This window comes from Maylandia zebra, linkage group LG12 (genome assembly GCF_041146795.1).
Source record: "Maylandia zebra isolate NMK-2024a linkage group LG12, Mzebra_GT3a, whole genome shotgun sequence".
NCBI lineage: Eukaryota > Metazoa > Chordata > Actinopteri > Cichliformes > Cichlidae > Maylandia > Maylandia zebra.
In genome coordinates, this window is record NC_135178.1 from 17,376,212 (window position 1) to 17,395,729 (window position 19,518).

Genomic DNA, 19,518 nt, shown 5'->3' on the forward strand with positions numbered 1-19,518 from the left:
AAGTGTTAACCACATGGCTACCTCCCTTTCTCCTTCTTCCTCCCCCTCTTCCCCTCACTTTTTTTCCCCTCTCAGATGGTGGCCTGGTCAGTGCAGCTCTGGCCCTTCACTCTTGTTGACCGCTGGGATTATTATCTCCCTAACACACACTGTGCAAACACACTGCAACATTCTTATCGTGCAACACTGACTGTGCACCCCTTAATCATACATATACGCATATGCATACACATACAAATACACATAAACACACACATGCTCATATGCAGCACTCGAGGCGCCTAGCTTGGCCAGTTTACCTTGTGGTCAAACAAAGGAAGTGACCCATTGCATAAAGCTTCTGATGTCTTCTGTTTGACCCCTGCTGACAAATTTAATATTCATTGGCCACTTGAACAGGGTCCAGCCCAATTATCTTTTTCTTTTTTTTGTCATTCGTCCCTCACTTCCTTTTGTCATTGCGTAAAATCTTAAAAATTAAGATCATGCTCCATGGCTGGGTCTCATATAGGCAAAGCACCCTCACTGATTATATGAGTCTTCATTTGGTTGATGGCAGTAGCATCGCAGCAATGGATGTACATTTGTGTATGTGGGTGGTGTTTGTACATGTGTGTAAGTGTATGTGCATGTGTGCGTGTGAAAGACGTCACTCTCTGGTGTCTGACAAGAGTTAGGGCTGCTGTGGGACTAGCGGGCGGTGTGTGAGCTGTCATCACGGGCTTCTTTTTCTCACCCCCCACCCTTCCAGCAGTACCTTTATACACGCTGTAATAAGGTATAATTAGCTGCTGTCCTCTCTTACTCTATCAGATTTTGCATGTGTGCTGCTTTCCTCATCATACAAGCGGTGAACTCACTCACTGACATGAAGATCTTTGTAAATGATCCATCGTGTCATTTCTAATAATGGTGCCAAACAAACTCGCATCTGCTGTCAGCTTTATATTGATTTATTTTATAGCTGTACACCACGTGTATCTGCTGAGGCTTGAATGATTTTCATATCATGAACTGATCTCTTGCTTTTGCCATTTCAATTTTTTTGTATCTACTTGTATGTATCTTCTTTTTCTGTTGTCATCCTCTTGCCTGGGATCTTTACCGCTAAGTAATGTTAGCAGAGTTAGATCAAAACTACACTCCCAACTTAGTTTTCCTTTTACTACAAGTAAGCTGCAGTATTATTTCTGTGTCTTTATATTCAGCTTTGCTTGCTTACCCAGTGATGCATGCTGGCCACAGTCAGATATATTGAGGGGAGGCAGTATGAAGCAGTGGACAGTCTTCACATTCCCCATCCCAACAAGATGAAAGCAAGGACAGACGACATAATTAATGACCGAAAAGAAGGAAAAGAAAACCTTCCATTTAAACCAAGCACAATGTTGACTTCCTTTGTTATTCAACTATTAAACTTTCGGCAACTGAAGTATATTGCTAATTGATTTAGCACTTCACAAAGCAATATCATACTCACTCACTCACCTTGAGCAGGACTTAGATTTTGCTGCTAAATATACTTGTCTTTGCACGATTAACGAGTGAGCAGTTAGGATCTGTGTTGGTGCCTCTTGAATTTTGACCTTTGACCCAGAAGTGAGCAGGATGTTAGCATGTATGACCTCGCCTTTATTGTCCACCCCCTCCCTTCGCCGCATCACTACTCCACTGCTCATCCTCTATCCGTCCAAGAGCAAGCTGTCACATGCACACATGGAGATATGTAAAGGCTCACACATACCAGCAGACAAAAGAGTAAAGAAGGTGAAAAGAGAGCTGATAGTGTGTTTGTGTGTGCTTGTGTGCGCTTTTTTCCTTCAACTCTGTTGGTCAAGGTGGGTGGTGGATCAAATCAAACCTCTTTAGCAGGGCTGTTTTCATCTTTTTTTTTATACAGCACCCACCCAAGACACACTCACTCACCAACCTTTGTATTCGCTACACCTCACAGTCTTACTCCCGCTGGGCTGGCAGACCACCTGCACACAGCCATTCAGAAAGACACATATTCAAACTATAAACCTCTAGTCCTGGCAATATCATGACACCCAACAAGACAGAAGAAGCACCTTAAGCTTGAAATAACACCTGTCTTGCTCTGAGTTTATATTTGTGACGCTCCTGAAATTACAGTTTATCATCTCTTTTTTTCCTTCCAGTTGACTCGCAAAGATTGACAGATACACACAAATACACAGCAGCCCACTGATAGAGTTGAGTTGATTAATACGCTTCCTTACACACATTGGTAAGCTCTTAACTGCTTTTAGGATTCTTACTTTTTAGCCTTGGGTTCATAGTGTGCAACCTCTCAACCTTATCTAATCCTTCTCTTCTCTGCTCCTCTAGATCACACACCAATGGGCCATGTTTAGGGGGATATTGGTAGAGGAGAAAGAAAAAGAGAGAGGGCACAGGGAGGCATGGAGGGATAGAAAGTCTGATCGGAGGGATGCTGATGAGGATACTGGAGGGGAAGCGGGTGGGGGGTACTTTTTTAGCACTTAACCATATAGAAGTTTGGGAGTTCACTTTACTCTGAATTTTAGCAGTAATCCAGTTAGCTATTTTCTGTCAGCCAAGCGGAGGAATGGCAGGAACAAAAGGCACATTCATGGGCTTAAGAAGCTTCCAAAGAGTTCACCCAAGGCTGGCTGGCTGGGATTAGGCCAGCAGGCCCTGGAAAGAAGAAGGGGAAAAAAGAGCAAAGAGGACAAAAAACAGAGCTTCGCCTTTCTTTAAGCACCACTTATTTTTATAAATGACTTGAATGCTTTTCCTTCTTTCTGTTTTCGTGTTTTTATGTTTCTCCTTTCAACGCTGTACATTTCTTAAATATTGAGAAAGAGAGGGAAAAAGAGAGGCCCTCACTCCTAGAGGAATTTAGGGTTTCAGATTGAGGCTATCCCTTCTTTTCCTTTACTTTTGCTATATAAGATTCACTGCAACTTCAGTTGTCACCATGATATCTTTGTGCTCTTCTCTAATATTTTTCACTCGTTATAGACTTGCCATAGTGGCAACTGGAGGTTTGTTTGTTTTTTTAAGAAAAGTTTTATCTTTAATTTTTTGGTGATATCTTTTACATAACCTAGGGGTCTTCTACTACTGATCTTTTTGGATGCACGTAGTGTGTTGTGTATGTCGGTACATTTACTTTTTCTAGGTTTTGCTTCTGAAGGCCCATTATTTCCAGTTGTAGCTGTCCACACCAATCAGCTGGGGTCATTGTTTGTATCTAGGAGCTTAATTAATGAATTGCAATATATGCTACTGTAATAGTTGGCATAGCTCAAAACATTTAAAAACAAAGAAATATTCTATTTTGAGTGATGCACTGTGATAATATCATATGGTGGGATGTCTGGTGATTCCCACCTCTAATTTTATGCCTTAATACAATTTAGTTAGGTTCTATAAAAATGACACTTTACAGAGTTGTCACGTGTTTATTTCAGTTGTAAAGTTGGATGATTTGCGCATTGAAGTCTATGGGGTTAGACTTGTTTTAGGAGCCAGTGGTTTTGAACTGAAGTTTTGGCATTTTGGTTGGCTCCCTTCTTTAGCTCAGGAAGTTGCTGTTTGTGCTGTACTACAAATTCTCTAAGGTACATGCACGCAGATCTACACACAAACACACCAAAACTCGATCATAAACTTAAGACGTGAACACGTAAGTGCACAGTCTGACATTTGTATTGCGACACGGTACTACCGTGTTTCTCTGTGGATTTTTGCTCTTTGTCACCTTCACCTATTTGCCCCATTTTGTGGTCCACAAGCAGTCATACAGACATAGTTTACCTGACCTTTGATCTGTAGCCTTGCCAAGAAGTGAGGCTCAGCATTTCTAAGGACAGGTAGGGACTTGATTAACCTCTGAACCTAGTCAGAGGAGAGGTCAATGACCCGGGCAAGAGGGCAGCTCACAAGCTTGCTGCAGAGAGCAAATTGGCTGGATGCCACTTTTGCATTTGGGTGTGTATGTCCGTGTAAATGTGGCAGTGAAGGAGCTTTGATGTGTGTGCTTGTGTATCTGTTTTTATGAGCCAAGTCTTTTAGGTATGCTGCCTGTGGCATTTTTAACTTTAACTTTATTTTATATTAGAGTTGTTTACGGCAGTTTAGCTTTAACTTCTCAAAGTTTTAAAAGGGAAGGTCTGTTGGATTCAGCGCTGTTGGTTTGTGTGTGTGTGTGTGCAATTCTGAGCGCACTTATTTAGTACACAGCATATGTGCATGCATGCATACCTGTGTGTTTGTGAGTTCGCTTGGGGCAGAACAAGTGTAGCTGGTCTCAGATCCCTGCTCCCAATCTTCTACTCAGGTCAACCATCAAACACATCCATCCTGCCCTCGCTCACACCTCCCCACCCACTGAGCTCCCTGTCTCTGTTTCTTTCCCTCTTTGCACACAACCCTGTTGTGGATACTGGCTGACCCGAATGAAGATATAGTCAGACACACACACACAGCACCTCAGGGTCATCCTGGAACAAACACAGCCTTGTCTGCCTGCCCGCTTTCCTTTGCCTTATGTCAATTAATGACTCGCAGTAATTTCACCTGACAATCCTGGCGGCAGCACGAGGCTAGCCAAGATGTCACAGTGATGACCTTTCTGGCCCGCAGACGCTCTTTTCTAATAAAGAATCTCACAAACCCACAGCAACTTCCTTTGTACTTTGTTAATGAGTTATTGATTTGAAACAATGCCCTGGCAAATATTGTCAGAGCAGACTGACCCTACCAAGGTCATGCTATTTTATTGTATACAGTCTCTGCACGCTAATCTGAACGTGGGATGACATGTACGCCGTAGTTTTGCTCCTTTCTCTGGCATCCCCCTCTCTCTTTCTCTCTCTCTCTGACTCTTTCTCTTCCCCCTTACACTGTATATCCCCTCATTGCAAAGTCAAGTAACACACCTACACATATATTTCTCTCTCTGTCTTTCTCTCTCTTCCCCCCCTTGTTAGTCTTGCACATGTTTTTCACCTCATTCTCCCTTTTCTCCGTCTCTTTCTCGCATCATTATATTCCCAACTCTCCATAGGTAGTATACCTGCTAATTACCTACAATGCCACAGTCATTATTTTCCCATCTCTGCCGCTAATTTGCTCCATACCTTCTTTTCCCCCCACTCTAGCAGACCCATCAGCTCCCAGACAGCTTCCAGCTCGCCTGAGCTCTCTGTCTGCCTTTAAAGAGAGAAAAGAATGAAACAAATACAGGAGGGGAAGAAAAAACAGGAAAACGATGGCAAAGGACTGCACGTCCCAGACATTGATTAGAATGCAATTGCAAACAGGTGTCGTAGAGGTCCGCTATTTAATTGTGTGCGCAGAGACATGTACAGAATCATGCACGCAGTCATTCACAAACAAACACAAACTAACTGATTCTAATAACCTCTTTGCTAATACCAAACATGTAATTACCTACATTGCTTATTTAATATTTAGTCATTAGCCCAAATGAAAACAATCCTGTTCTGCACTGAGCTGGACATATTAAAGACTGTAATGACTAGGGCTGCAGGTTGGTTTACTCAGTGTGTGGCCTGCGAGCATGAGGGGACTGAGAGATTGGTCAGCCAGTCTTTACTGTGTTTCTGCTTGTCAGTGAGAGAGCAAAAGTGAGTACGAGAGTCCTGTGTAATTTCACTAATTTCTTTTTTCTTCTTCCTTTGCAGAAAGACATTGTTGTGTGACCTGTGCGTTCTGTTGCGTTTAAAAAATTCAGCTTTCTCTGTGCTCTGTCTTTCCCTATACTTTTTTTTGGGACTGGAACCGTATCTGCCCAAGCAAAAGAGTCTAAACCCAATGAAGTTGTTTAGAGATCCCCGTGACACTGTCCTGACACTTCTGGCTTCCGCTGAAAGGTTTCTCAGTGTAAAAAGTAGAATGGCTCTTATCCACTAGATTCCTTCCAGCCCACACTGCTCACCGTCTCCCACCTTGAAATTTCAGCTTCCCCAGACATCCGCTATCTTTTTGGATGACTGGAGAGGAGGAGCAGAAGGGAGGAGCAGGGAGGTCTGCAGTGGTTGTTTGTCAGAGTGTGTTGATGTTGTTAGATTCATTGTTTCCTGTGTTGGTCAGACACTGGGTTTGTGTTGGCGTTGAGGCTGTTATTCTGGCTGCAGTGCACTCCTCTCTTCTGCTCTCCTCTCCCTGCTTCTCATTACATTGAATAAACACAGGGCAAGTACTGGACCGGACAAACTTTTGAAGAACGCGAGTTTCAATCTGTGTGAATGTACTGGAGCATGCCTGTTTGTGTGTGTTTGTGGTACATGTGTGTGTTGTGTGCACACTCTTGGGTGCCTGCAATTAAGTATGGCTTTTGACTGGAGAGTAAGTCTTTATTGTGTAAGTAATGGAAAGAGCTAAATTGAACAATTTCTTGAAACTAGACAATTGGAAGGCACACTTTCAACAGAGGGCTAACAGTTGGAACCACTTATGGACTGAAAGTGGGATAGATCTTCATGCATAATGTTACTCTAATTTATTACTTGAAATCAGTGTTCTGCTGATTGCATAGCAGGATCTTGGCTAAAACCACATTTTGTTTCGCTGACTCATTGAAGTCATTTGTATTTTTTTTTTAACGTGTGTGAATAGTTTGCACACAGTATGTTTTAAGCATGGAGTTCCCTAAATGTTTCTCAAAGTCTTTGTTGTGTCACTACCTACATTGCACTTTATTCACATGATTGATGTAGGTGCATTTGGATGAATGTTGGCGTGGTAAAGGTTTGTAATTTCCAAGTTTGAAGCTGGAAGTACACGTCAAACTCTTCTCACTGAGTAATTCTGCTAGACACACAATTGTACTCCTGTTATGTATCTCTCACTCACTCCCTTTCTCACTCTCTATAACTTTCTGATAAAAAGCTGTCTTTCAGCATCTGGAGACTGTTTTGTCCTGGGTGTCTAGAGTTCGGATTTGTACTTTATATTCACTGAGGGGACAGTATGGATTCCTATATATGTGGTAAACACATTGTACACACTCTCAAATGTCCCTTGACAGCTATGGTTGAAGTGTGCTGGCAACAGGTGTGCAGTGGGGAGGCTGTTCTGACAGTACTGGCAGATGCACACAGATCTACGAATGCGCACACATACACACACTCAAAGGCAGAGGAAAAAAATCTCTGGAAAATAAATAAACTAAGATACCGTGTGAGAGCTGGTGACGGGAAGCTAGTCTCACAGGGCAGCAGACTCCACTGCAGCAAATTAACTCTAGGAGATAATTGCAACAATATGCAAATGTTGTTTAGATAATTCAATACAATGTCATGTCAGGTAGTCAGTCACAGTTGCCTGATACTAAGGCAAAGACTGTATGTGCAAATTTGTGTGTGCGTGAGGTTAGGGGAAGGAGTCAGGAACACACCACCGCATGTTAAATCCTGCAGTGTTTTCCAAAATTATGAGTCATAGTATAGGAACAAATAAAGACATTTATCTTGTCCTCACATGGGCAAAAAACTAATATCGTGTCAGTTTTACTCATAGCCAGGTTTTGCCCTATTGATAACAGCACTTTTGGACTTGTTTAGGCGTTGGTATGTGTGCTACATAGAACAGCAAGCCATGTCTAATGTCTCTATGTCAGTGAACCTTGGGTGGAGAAGTGATAAAATAGGAGACAAATGAGTGTGAAGAAGAACAGGTGGCATCAGTGAAGGAGAAAAGAAGGTAGAAGAGAAGGGAAGAGTGAAAAAAGGAGGCAGGCTAATAAAATGGGCTTCATAGATGAAGGGCGACATGGTGGAGAAGAGAAGAGGGAGACTTCAAAGGGCTTTGATGTCACAGCCTTTCAGACAGACAACTCTTCTTCAGCCAGCCGCCGCGTACATGCCGGAGACCACATACACATGAATGCGTGAAAAGTAAAGGCATAGCCCTGATGGCAGAAGGGCAGGGCAGAGCGGAGTTGCCTGCTCTTGCATCACGCTCTGTGAATGGAGGTTGGTGCTGACACTACAACCCCCCTCATGCTAATCTAGCGCAAACACAAACACTCTGACAGGTTAATTTACCTCTAGACAAACATGGCAACAAAAACACACATCAGCACATCATCAAATACTACAACCGCACACAGACTTGCACACACTGATGCACGTGAGTGAAACCATTGAATCAAATCACAAGCTCGATTACTTTGTACTAAAACTAAACTTTAAACCACATCTTTGTCTGCAGTGTGTGTGTACGAGTTGTGTGTTGAGCACCTTCTTCTCAGTTACCACCTTGAATATTGAAGTAATTATCTGTCTGACATAATACAGTGTCCTCACACAATGAAAGCAGAATTGCGTTAAGTAAAAGGATGGTCTCTTAAGATATCTCCTCTGTCCTTTACCATAAAATTGCTAATTGCTTTTTTGAGTTTGATTGAACAGTTTGACTCTCGATTAACAGATGCGGATTTCTTCTCCAACAAGCCGTGTGTTTGTTTACTTTAGGATATTATTTCTGTATGCATAAGCGTGCCAATTAAGAGAAGTATGCGTGTAAATAATCAGGTTTGCGTTTCGTATGGCTACAGTTTCTCGTGTTGTTGAATCGCAGGATACAGGTGTCTTCAGTTAACAGTTTCTTGTGCAGTGTAACCTCTTGTGCGAATGCGCTGTTGATTTCTGTTGTGAACCAGACAGCCTGATAGAAAATCAAAGTCTGGAATCAATGTCACAAGTTCATTAATGGTTGCCCTTTTCGCAGCTGTACACTTGCTATTGTTCTTTCCAGTCCCAGATAAGCACTTACGTCTCAGGTTAATTAAACATGTCTTCTGGTTGCGTGTTACTGCACGTGTGTGTGTGTGTGTGTGCTCGCACAACTGTATACATGCAGATGAGATTGAGAAAAGATGTAGGGGAATTTATTTGTGGTACAGCATTGTGCTTGAGTGTGTGTTTTGTGTGTACGTGCATATGTCTCCTCTCTGTCGTCTTTTTTTTTTTTTTTGACCTTGCCCTGGTGTCTTCCCATTATGCCTCTACTGGTGTTTAGATGGACCATTGATTCAGCAACGGGGTACAAATTAAGATTTAAATGTTACGTCATCCTGCCTATTGAGTTTTACATTTAGGGCATTTGCAATATGCAAGACTTATTGATCTGTTGAAGTGTGGCTCTTTGTAGAAATCACCTCAGGCTACATCCACTTTTCTTTTGAATTTCTCTCTTTTTGGCTGGGCCTAGAGGGGCAGGTTTTGATGCTGTAGCATTAAAGCATCAATAGAGTTTAATAACTCTATTGATGCTTCATTGTCATTGGCTAGACCCTTCTTAAATGTTTTGTAGTTGCACAACTGGAGTTTGTCGGTAGCCTTCAAGCGTCAAGGATTTCTTTGAATTGTCTTTGTTGTGGATATGACAAAGCATATTTTTTGTCTTGCAGGAAAACGGCTCCTCAGAGGAACATGTGCTGTACGTGTGGGACCACTTTGTGTCCAAAGCCGCAGCCAAGAATGTCTTCATCATGGCCCATAGCTATGGAGGACTGTCTTTCGTTGAGCTGGTGAGTGTTTTAGTTTTCCGCTTGTCTTTTCTACCTCCTACCAACAAAAGCATGCACTGAAATGGACAATACACTCCTGTTAACACAAACACTATTGTACGTGTTTGACCCTTACACTACTTATTCTCGAACACACACACACAATAATACAGTGCTGTGAAAATGTATTTCCTGCTCTTCCTGATTTCTTTTTTGAAGATTTTTCACATGTAAATGATAAACAATAACTAGAGTAAAATTGAGGGACCAAAAATTATCCAAACATATCTAACTCTATGTAAAAAAGTACCTTTATTTTTTATTTCACTAGCCATACCCAGGTCTGATTACTTACTGCCCTTTTGAATAAAAAAAATCACTTAAATAGAACCTGTCTGACAAAATAAAATTGGCTAGAAGATCTGAAAAAGCAACACATCCCGAGAAACAAAGTCAAACAGAATCCTTGACATCTGTTAGTCTGAGAGGGTTACAAGGCCATTTCTGAGGCTTTGGGACTCCACTGAACCATGATGAGAGCCATTGTTCACAAATAGAGACAACGGTGGCGAACCCAAGAGCGTAATGATGACTTATCCAGGAGTTCCCAAAAGAACCCAGAACATCTAAATAACTGCAGGCCTCACTTGCCTCAGTTAATTTCAGAGTTCATGATTCGACAATAAGGAAGAGACTGGGCAAAAAATGGCATCCATGAGAGAGTTCTAAAGTAAAAACCACCGCTGATCAAAAAGAACATAAAGGCTCATCTCACGTTTGCCAAAAAAAGCACCTTAATGATCCTCAAGACTTTTGGGAAAATATTCTCTGGACTCACAAGACAAATGCTGAACCTTCTGAAAGGTTTGAGTCACCATTACGTTCCGTTGTAACATTCAGACATGGTAGTCTGATGGTCGGGGGCTGCTTTGCTCCTTCAAGACCTGGACAACTTGCAGTAATATATTTAACCACGAATTCTGCTCTCTACCGGAAATTGCCGAAGGAGAATGTCAGTTTGTGCCCTGAAGAAAAGAAAAAAGAAGGTTTTGGAAGGTTATTTAAAGTCCACACAGAAATACAATTGAAATGCTTTGGCATGAACGGACAGGGGAAAACCTTCCAATGTGGCTGAATTAAACAACTTTGCAAAGAAGATGGGGGGAAATTTCAAATGCTGTATATTATTGCAGATGCTTGATTGCAGTTCGTGGCACAACCAGTTTAGGGGGCATTTGCTTTTTCATATAGGGCCAGTTAGGTTTGCATAACTTTTTTCGGTTAATAAATAAAATCATAATTTAAAAACTGCATTTTGTATTTGTCATCTTTGTCTACTATTAAAGTTTCTTTAATGATCTGATATGTTTTATTGTTACAACTATGCAAAAAGTAAGCTATAAAAAAGGAGGTAAATACTTGTTCACAGCACTGTAAAGACAAATACACAGTGATATTAGCATTGGCCTCCGCAGGAATACAGACACCAGGCTGGCGATGTGTGAAGCTTGGTCAAAAGATTAAGAATAAAAGTGTGTAGTCTCTTTGAGAAAGAAACTACTACAACTATTTAATTCGTTTTACCTTTTTAGACAATCTGCTTCATCACTATCTTTGGGTACTTCTCTGCACATCAAGAACAGGAGGGAAAGAAGGGAAAGTTGTCTTGATAAGGAAAGAATAGCAGTCCAACAAAAGTGTTGCTGAGATCTGCTGTGCAGCATGTAGATCTCTCCACCTTAAGAGTGACCTTAAGAGTGACAGTAGATAGATCAAAAGATGGTGGGAGGGAAGAGAATTTGACTTTGAATGATTCAAAGGAGAGGTTGAAAATAAACGTTTGGCTAGCTTCTTACCTTTATAACCCTTCAGCTAAATGGGCCTACAATGTGTCTTTTGAGGTTTAGACTAAGGCCTCTGAGGTTAATGTTTTATTTTCTAGTCTTAAATTTACAATGGATTGTGCATCGCATAATAATGATCCAACTCTTTTGTAAGTGTTTTAGTGAGAGTTACCAACTGCAATAATGAAGGTTATGTGCAGATAATAAAGGCAATATTAGTGGGTTATCCTTCCCAAGCCATAATACCATTTAAGAGCCAAGCTTAGGTACTATTTGTTGTTTGGTTTTCATCCCAGAGAAATCAAAAAGTGCCTTTACTAATATTTGAGTAATACACTGTTTTCATCATAAGAGCATGCTATTATTAGTACCTGTATCATTACTTGAGTACTTCTTAAGTACTAATCATTTAAGTTGTTGGAAAGTTGTCTACTAGGGTATAATCTTCCTGAGGTGGGCTACAGGATGACTATTTCTGACTATTCCTGTACTCAAAGCAGTCTTTCTAGCGTATAGAAAGACTCAGAGTTGCAGTACATGTGTAAATATGGCTTTATTCTTAGAAACAGTGATTAGTTGCATTAACTGTCAAAATATGATTATGGTTAGTTTGGACTGCAATTTAAGAAGCTTGCTAACTAACACATTGCGCTAATTGTGTTTGCAGGCCTTTCTATGATCTGAGAGCAGGGTTTATTTTGCTGCAGGTTTCTTGATCTGGGGAATCGCTGTTAGACTCAGTACAACCAATATTATTATATCTCTCCTTTTTACTCAGGAAGGAGAGGAGGAAAGAAGCTAAGAGGATAGGGCCTTTCATGGGGGGATGAAAGGTGGCCACTTCTCCCACTGGTGTTTTCAGGGATGTTTTATTTTCTTTGTTTTCCTTTCACCTACTCTTTTTTTGTTTTGTATTTTGTAATTTTAATTTGGCTGCTAAATATTCATGCACTGTTTTGTCTGTGACAGCTTCACAATCTCTTGGGCTTTTTCACTGTGTGACGAACACTAGCTTTTCTCTCGATTTGAATCTTTCTGTCTTTCTGTGTTTCTTTCACTCAGACTCTCTTTGCGAGGCTGTGTGCTTTTGTGATGTACAAAACATGCATATATATTATGTGCATATACAGTATGAATAATTAGCATATACCAGATGCAGTATGGGGGAAAACAACATTAAAACAGACACTTTAAAGATTCTTGTGTTCCCTTTTTGTGTCAGGGTATTCAGATATGTTCTTATCAAGTTTCTGCTGAGGCCATAGTAGTTTATGCCTTTAAATGTCAAATGCTCTTGACCTCATCTCGACACTAATACAAACACGTCAAATCAAGTCCAGATTTTATTTGGACCTCCACCATGTTTGACATTGGCCATTTTCACACATGCAGTGCAGACTTTAACTTTCTAGACATTACGTGATGGAGGTGCATGTGACCACAAATGCCTGATCCAGCTGTTTCAGACATTTGTCTTTAACAGGCCAGCTACACAAAAACCCGTGTGATGTTCGATTGCAGCCATTTGTAGTGAAGTGAGAATCACGTAGGTAATGCTTTAGTAAGTTCACAGTAGGTAGGCATTGCGTGTCTTCTATAGTGTACTAAACCATATTACCAGTAATAAAAACATAACCGTTGTTTGCAGTGTTCCAGCATGGTTCATGACATTTTCCAGATTTCATGTTTGAAAACAGCTATGAAAACTCTTATCCTTACCTCAATCTGTTGTGCGATCACCTTGGTTTCACCTGTCCAAAAGGTTTTATTCCAATATTAGACAGTATTTTCTAGTGAGATTGGACTTTTCTTATATTGTCCATATTTACATTCACAGAGGCATCTTTTGATCAGAGATCAAAACAGAATTCTGCTGTCATCCAGTTGAGTTAAATCTTGTGGATTTCTGTTATGGGTGTGTTAGCTCAAAAACATGTTTATATTTTAGACTCTTTAAAATAGCCACGCTTTGCTCTGCTTTGCACACTCTTGGCATTCTCTTGATGAGCTTCATGGCGTAGTCCTTGAAGGAGTTCCCAGAGATGCCGAAGCACTTGTTGGAACTTTGCCTTTACTTTGTGGTCCATCTCATCCCAAACCATCTCGATAGGGTTTAAGTCAATTGACTGTGGGGGCTATGTTATCTGGCGCAGCACTCCATCACTCTTCTTCTTGGTTAGATAGCCGGGAGGTTTGTTTGGGGTCGTTGTCCTGTTGAAAAATAAATGATGTGGACTATCATTTATAAAGGCAAACCGGATGGGATGGCATGCTGTGGTAGCCATGCTGGTTCAGTGTGCCTTCAATTTTGAATAAATCCCCAACAGTGTCACCAGCAAAGCACCCCCACACCATCACACATCCTCCTTGCTTCACGGTGGGAACCATGCATGTAGAGACCATCCGTTCACTTTTTCTGCATTGCACAAAGACACAGTGAGTTGAAGATCTCAAATTTAGACTCATGAGCCCAAAGCACAGATTTCCACTGCTCTAATGTCCATTCCTTGTGCTTCTTGGCTAAAAAAAATCTCTTTTGCTTGTTGCTTTTCCTTAATAGTGGTTTCTTAGCAGCTATTTGACCATAAAGACCTGATTCACACAGTCTCCTCTGAACAGTTGATGTACAGACGTGTCTGCTACTTACACTCTGTGTGGCATTTAACTGGGCTCTAATCTGAGGTGCTGTTAACTTGCGATTTCTGAGGCTGGTGTCTTAGAGGAATTTATCCTCAGCAGCAGAGGTGATTCTTGGTCTTTCCTGGGGCGGCTTTCCAGACTGACTGACCTTCAGTTCTTAAAGTAATGATGGACTGTCATTTCTCTTTACTTAGCTGATTGGTTCTTGCCATAATATGAATTCTAACAGTTGTCAAATCGGGCTGTCAGCTGTGTACCATCCTGACTTCACAACACAACTGATTGCCGCAACCCCATTAAGAAGGCAAGAAACTCCACAAATGAACCCTGACAAGACACACCTGTGAAGTGAAAACCATTTCAGGAGACTGCATCATGAAGCTCACTGAGATATAATACATAATTCCATATATCTTGCTTCATATATTTGATGTCTTCAGTCTGTATCTACAATATAGATAGTAGTAAAAATAAAGACAAACCATTAAATGAGAAACTTTTGACTGGTAATGTATATATATATTCAATGCAGTGCCCCATTGGGCCTGGAGCCTATGCCAGCTGTCATGGGTGAAAGGCGGGGTACACTCTGGGCAGGTTACCAGTCTATCACAGGGCTAACACAGAGAAACAGACAACCGTTCACGCTTGCATTCACACCTTTGGCCAATTTAGAATTGCTAATTAATCTAATCCATGCATGTCTTTGGACTGTGGGAGGAAGCTGGAGTACCCGGAGAGAACCCACGCAAGTACAAGGAGAGCATGCAAACTCCACATAGAATGGGACCAGCTGGTCGGTGGATTCAAACCCAGGACTTTTCTGCTGTCAGGCAACATTTCTAACCACTATATACACACAAACACACACGCAGAGCCCATATACAGTACAGAGCACTGTTGTGATTTTTTTTCTAGACTTTTCTCTGCTTCAAGGAATGTACTACAGAAATAACATAAAAATATACACATGGGATTTAAATCAGCCACTATGTATTTCTTACTTGTTATTGCAATATCTTACCCACAAGCATGCACACACATACATATACATGCTTGCACACAGTCTGCTTAATTGAAGTGAAAGTAGTCCAGTGGGATGTGATGGGAGGTGTGCGTGTGTGTGTGTGTGTGTGTGTCTGTGTGTGTGTGTGTGAGCTGGCAAGTGGAGACTGGGGCCTTGTGGGAAGAACCATTTGACACATGAGAAGACCAAGAGAAAACAAGTTGTCTGTGGGTTAATTACTATTCCCCTTTGCAGTTAATAAATACATTTCTGATCAAGCACTTCAAAAAGGCCTGCCATTAATTTCTCCCGCTCGCTCCCTGTGTAGCCAAGAATGTTAGCCCCTGTTTAGAGCACGCAAGTGTTTCACTGCAATTCAATTCTTTTAAAACCTTTCACAGTGTGTGCTGACCAATTATAGATATATCAAACAGTAAGTAACTGCCTCTGATTGAGAGACAGAGAAGCTTGTGCTACAGGGAGGAACATAGTTGCTCTTTCTGCACTTTGCCCTACCGTTTTCACTCTGTGTCCTTAAGCGATCACAGAATCCATCCATCCATCTCTGTTCACTGCTCCTCAGTTTCTCTTTCAGAGTCCCTAGGCTCTGACACTTGCTGTGATGCTTGGCCAGCCTGTTCCACCCTGCTCCACCCTGCCCCTTCTTGTTGTCTGTCAGCTGTATAGTTTTAAAGAAATATGGATCGTGTTCCCTCAGCTGCTGTCCTAAATTCCTTGTCCTTAGTCCAGCTCTTCTACAGTAACTACATAATAGAAGTTTTTAGCCCAGCTGTGGAGTACTATTTCTTTCTCTCCGTCTCCATGTCATGCACACACATACAAACACACACGACCCTGCTTGTTTGGGTTCCACATTTCCATTATGATTAGGACATTATCTCACACCAAACCAGAAAAAAAGGAATGGACAGAGGAGATAGAGCCATACAGGATGTGAAGGACCTGCATCCATCTCTCCCTCCGCTCGGCTTGTTTTTTTCATTATTTTTCGTTGCCAGGAGTTAGGGGGGTGGATGTGTAAGTGTAAGTGGTGGTGGTTCTGTTGAGGAAGGGTTGTCTAACCCACACTAACCTTCCCGCTCACAGAGTGAAAAAGGAGCACTCTTATTGGATAGGACAGGGCATAATTATATAAGGTCTTATGTAAGAATGCATCTGTCTCCTAGTACACAAATGTGTGGGTGCCAACCAGACAACCAGCCAGCCACCACAACAGCCCCTCAAAAACATGGTTACAGATTTTAAGTGCCCTCTTTGAATACAGCACATACATACATTACATGCTTGCAGAATATCTTCGAGTACACTTTCTGTTTACGGCCACCTGTTTCCATCTGCAGTAAATATACATAATATACAAATATATTTAAGTTCTCTCTCTGGGTGGTAATTGTTTGTGCAGTTTTATATAAGTTGTGGCTGGGTGTCAGATGTGGGAAGGGTTGCTTGAGGGGTTTTTTATCCCCTCCTTATGGACCTAATTTTTATACCACAGTAAGCATTGTTTGCTGCACATCGTGGTATAGAGATTTGAATTTATAAGTTGGAAGTATGATTAAGAGCACTTGCATTCTCAGGCTTTAGGTTTCTTGCTTCTTTTTTGAAATCTTTGAACTTGTACGCAATCATCTTTACAATACTATATTTGACATGTCAGGTCCTGCCCTGCCTGTGGCGATCAGCAGGGCTGGACCCAGACAGGTGTCTGGAATGTGGTAACAGGTGTTTTGCAAACAATCCTGTTTCCTGTTGTTACCCATTTTAAAACTCTGGAATAGATAATAATGATACTTTTACATGAGTGTATTCTAATGATACATTATAATATCAGCATGCAGTTTGAATGAAAAATTGGCTCATGTACATTTAGAATGTCTTAATATTCAGTGCCCCTAAAGCATTTTTTTGAAAAAGATGATCCATGTTTTTTCAGCCAGATTTTTGTGTGTTCCTAAAAGCTTTTTGTGATGTCACAAATTCTTGGCGTTCTCAGTTTTTTGACTTTTAAAACTGTTCAGTGGGTTGAGGTGACCATGCTAGAAAATCCATCACAGTTGCCAAGTTTGGATTCTTTGTGGTCCTCGAACAGTTTTTGTAATGTTTGGAGGTATGCTTAGGTTCATTGTGTTGCTGCAGAATTAATCTTACTCAACTAAGATGCTAAAGAGAGGACATTTTTTTTGAGAATGAAGTGTTATTTTTCCTTGGCCAGGATGGAGTCATTTCAGTAAAAATATCCAGTGCCAACCTTCCTAGGCTTTAGTATTCCCCCATTGTGTTTTATTGCCAGTTCTGTTACTTCCATAAATCTAAAATTGTGTTCATCAGTAAATGTGATTTTTTTTTTCCAGTTAGCCACTTCAAAATTCTTATCTTAGCCCATCCAAAGTATTTGGTCTTGCTTTACTTTTCCAAGCAGCGGTTCGGAAACCACTTTTTGTCCTTCTGAAACACTACTAGATTCAATTTTGAAGAATACTTTTATGATTTGAAACTTGTGTGAAAATTCAATATTTTTTTCACCTGCTGCAAAACAAAACAATATATTGGTATGATTGATGGTATGGTCACTTTTGCTCTGCCTTGGAAACAACTGATGTAATTTCCACAAAGTGTTTAAGTGTCCTTCACTGCCTTTCTCATAAACAGTCACACGAGCCACTATCTGACGCTGAGGAAGCCCCTCTATTCTTTTTGTGATGCATTTAATTAGTTCTCATGCCATGTTTCTCACTACTCCAGTGCTACTTTGTTGGCATTGTTCTGCTGGAAACTTGAGACTCAGCCACATTTATAGTGTGTGAAAAATGACTGCATGAATTGGTCAAATCCACCTGACTGTTATCTGAATGTGTGATTAAATGGTACAACAACAAGAGGATTAAAGGGTTAGTTACTTAAAATGAATTTCTGATCTAAAGCTAGTTTTGAATTTATCTTCATTTCTTATCAGTATAGTATCTTAATGTTTATTTTTTAGCCAAGAAGCAATAATCTGGGTATTCTCACTGCCACTTTAAAAAAATTTTATATACATATATATATATTCTTTACATGACATCATAGTTTAAGGTGCTCAGGGTTATATATGTTAGCTCATGAACTGTAATTGTTTATTGTTCGGCTACTTAGCAAAATAACTGCATGGAGCTCAGTTTAAGTTTCTTGGCATTTCACGCTTTCTTAACTCTTGACAAAGCTCAGCTGATTCTCAGATGTATTGGTGATGGCCATGTTAGCTAACATAGCACAAATATGAAATTATTGGATGTCTTCTCTTTGGTCAGTACTTGGGTGTTTTTCTCGCTGCAGCCATGCATGCGTGCACAGAGGTAAAACTGATACCGATCTTATTGCATTATATAAATCCCAGTCAGCCAGCAAACAAGTCGATTTCTCCAAAACTGTTGGAGCCTTCCTTTAAACTGTGTCAAGCTACACTCCACATTTAGATTTATCTGAAAGACTCTTTAAGGCCGGCGCAACCTTCACCTGTGCTCATGAACACACAAGCAAAAATCACTTAAATTTGTTGACAAAATCTCTGCTCTGAAGTCGTCCATTCGAAAATCCCCTCATCTAATGCTGTATGCACGTCTCGCCTGCCTTCGAAACTCTAAGTGCTTGCCTGTCTCTTGCTTCTGGAGGGGATGAAGAGAAGGTTTGTTTTTATCTCAAGGTTCTCCATAGCTGGCGGGCTTGCAAGCGGTGCAGTTGTAGAGCAGTTTCCTGCATGTATGTCTGTCTGCTTGTGCTTATATGTGTGCGCGCGTGATTCTGTGTCTTCTGCACGGGCTCTGTGTTTGTCTGGTTGCATGTGTGTTTATGTGCTTGCACGTATGTATATGCACACTTCTGTGCGTCTCAGCCTTTGCCTGGAGAAGCCTGTATCGTCCTGAGCAGAACAGCTTGGTTAAGAGAGCAGCTATCAGCGCCACGTTAGGAGAGGAGAGGACAAGAGAGGAGGAGAGGGTGAGAGGCAATGATAAATGGCTGGGGCACACTAGCAGAAATTAGTGGAGCCGTATGCAAAGCTGTGGCGTTTTGTTTGATGTGAAACAAAAGGACCACCACGACAAAAGTGCCTGCCAGCCTGCACGGCAGGACAGCAGCCCTCAGGACATACACCATCTCCACTGACAAAGTGTGCATGTGTAATTGGATGTGTGTGTGTGTTTTGGTGCGCACTTGGGTGTGCACGTACGTGTTAATGCATGGCGCTGTTTTCTTGTCCTGTCTATATTATGTATATTATCTCTCTGTGTGTTTTTGTGGTCTGGTCGTAATGACAGACAATGCCTGGCCCTTTGTGTGCCATGAAAAGATATGGTTTCTTCCTCTGTACAACTACAGCATATTTGCTCTATTAAGCGGCTGAAATACAGCCGTCTAATTTCTTTGTGAATGAATAGGATCTTAGAGAGCGCCTCTCCTCTTAACATAAGGATGTAAATTGAACTGTTTAAATGTCACGGCTA

The 19,518-nt window shown here is 41.2% G+C and overlaps 1 protein-coding gene across 1 annotated transcript in view; it reads left to right on the forward strand.

The window, feature by feature from the left end:
• arb2a (ARB2 cotranscriptional regulator A) overlaps positions 1 to 19,518 on the forward strand; it is a 166,439-nt gene that overhangs the window by 60,882 nt on the left and 86,039 nt on the right. Inside the window, exon 8 of the mRNA XM_004544388.4 lies at positions 9,431 to 9,550. Coding sequence (XP_004544445.1) covers positions 9,431 to 9,550 — 120 coding nt within the window. The remainder of the gene's footprint in view (positions 1 to 9,430; positions 9,551 to 19,518) is intronic.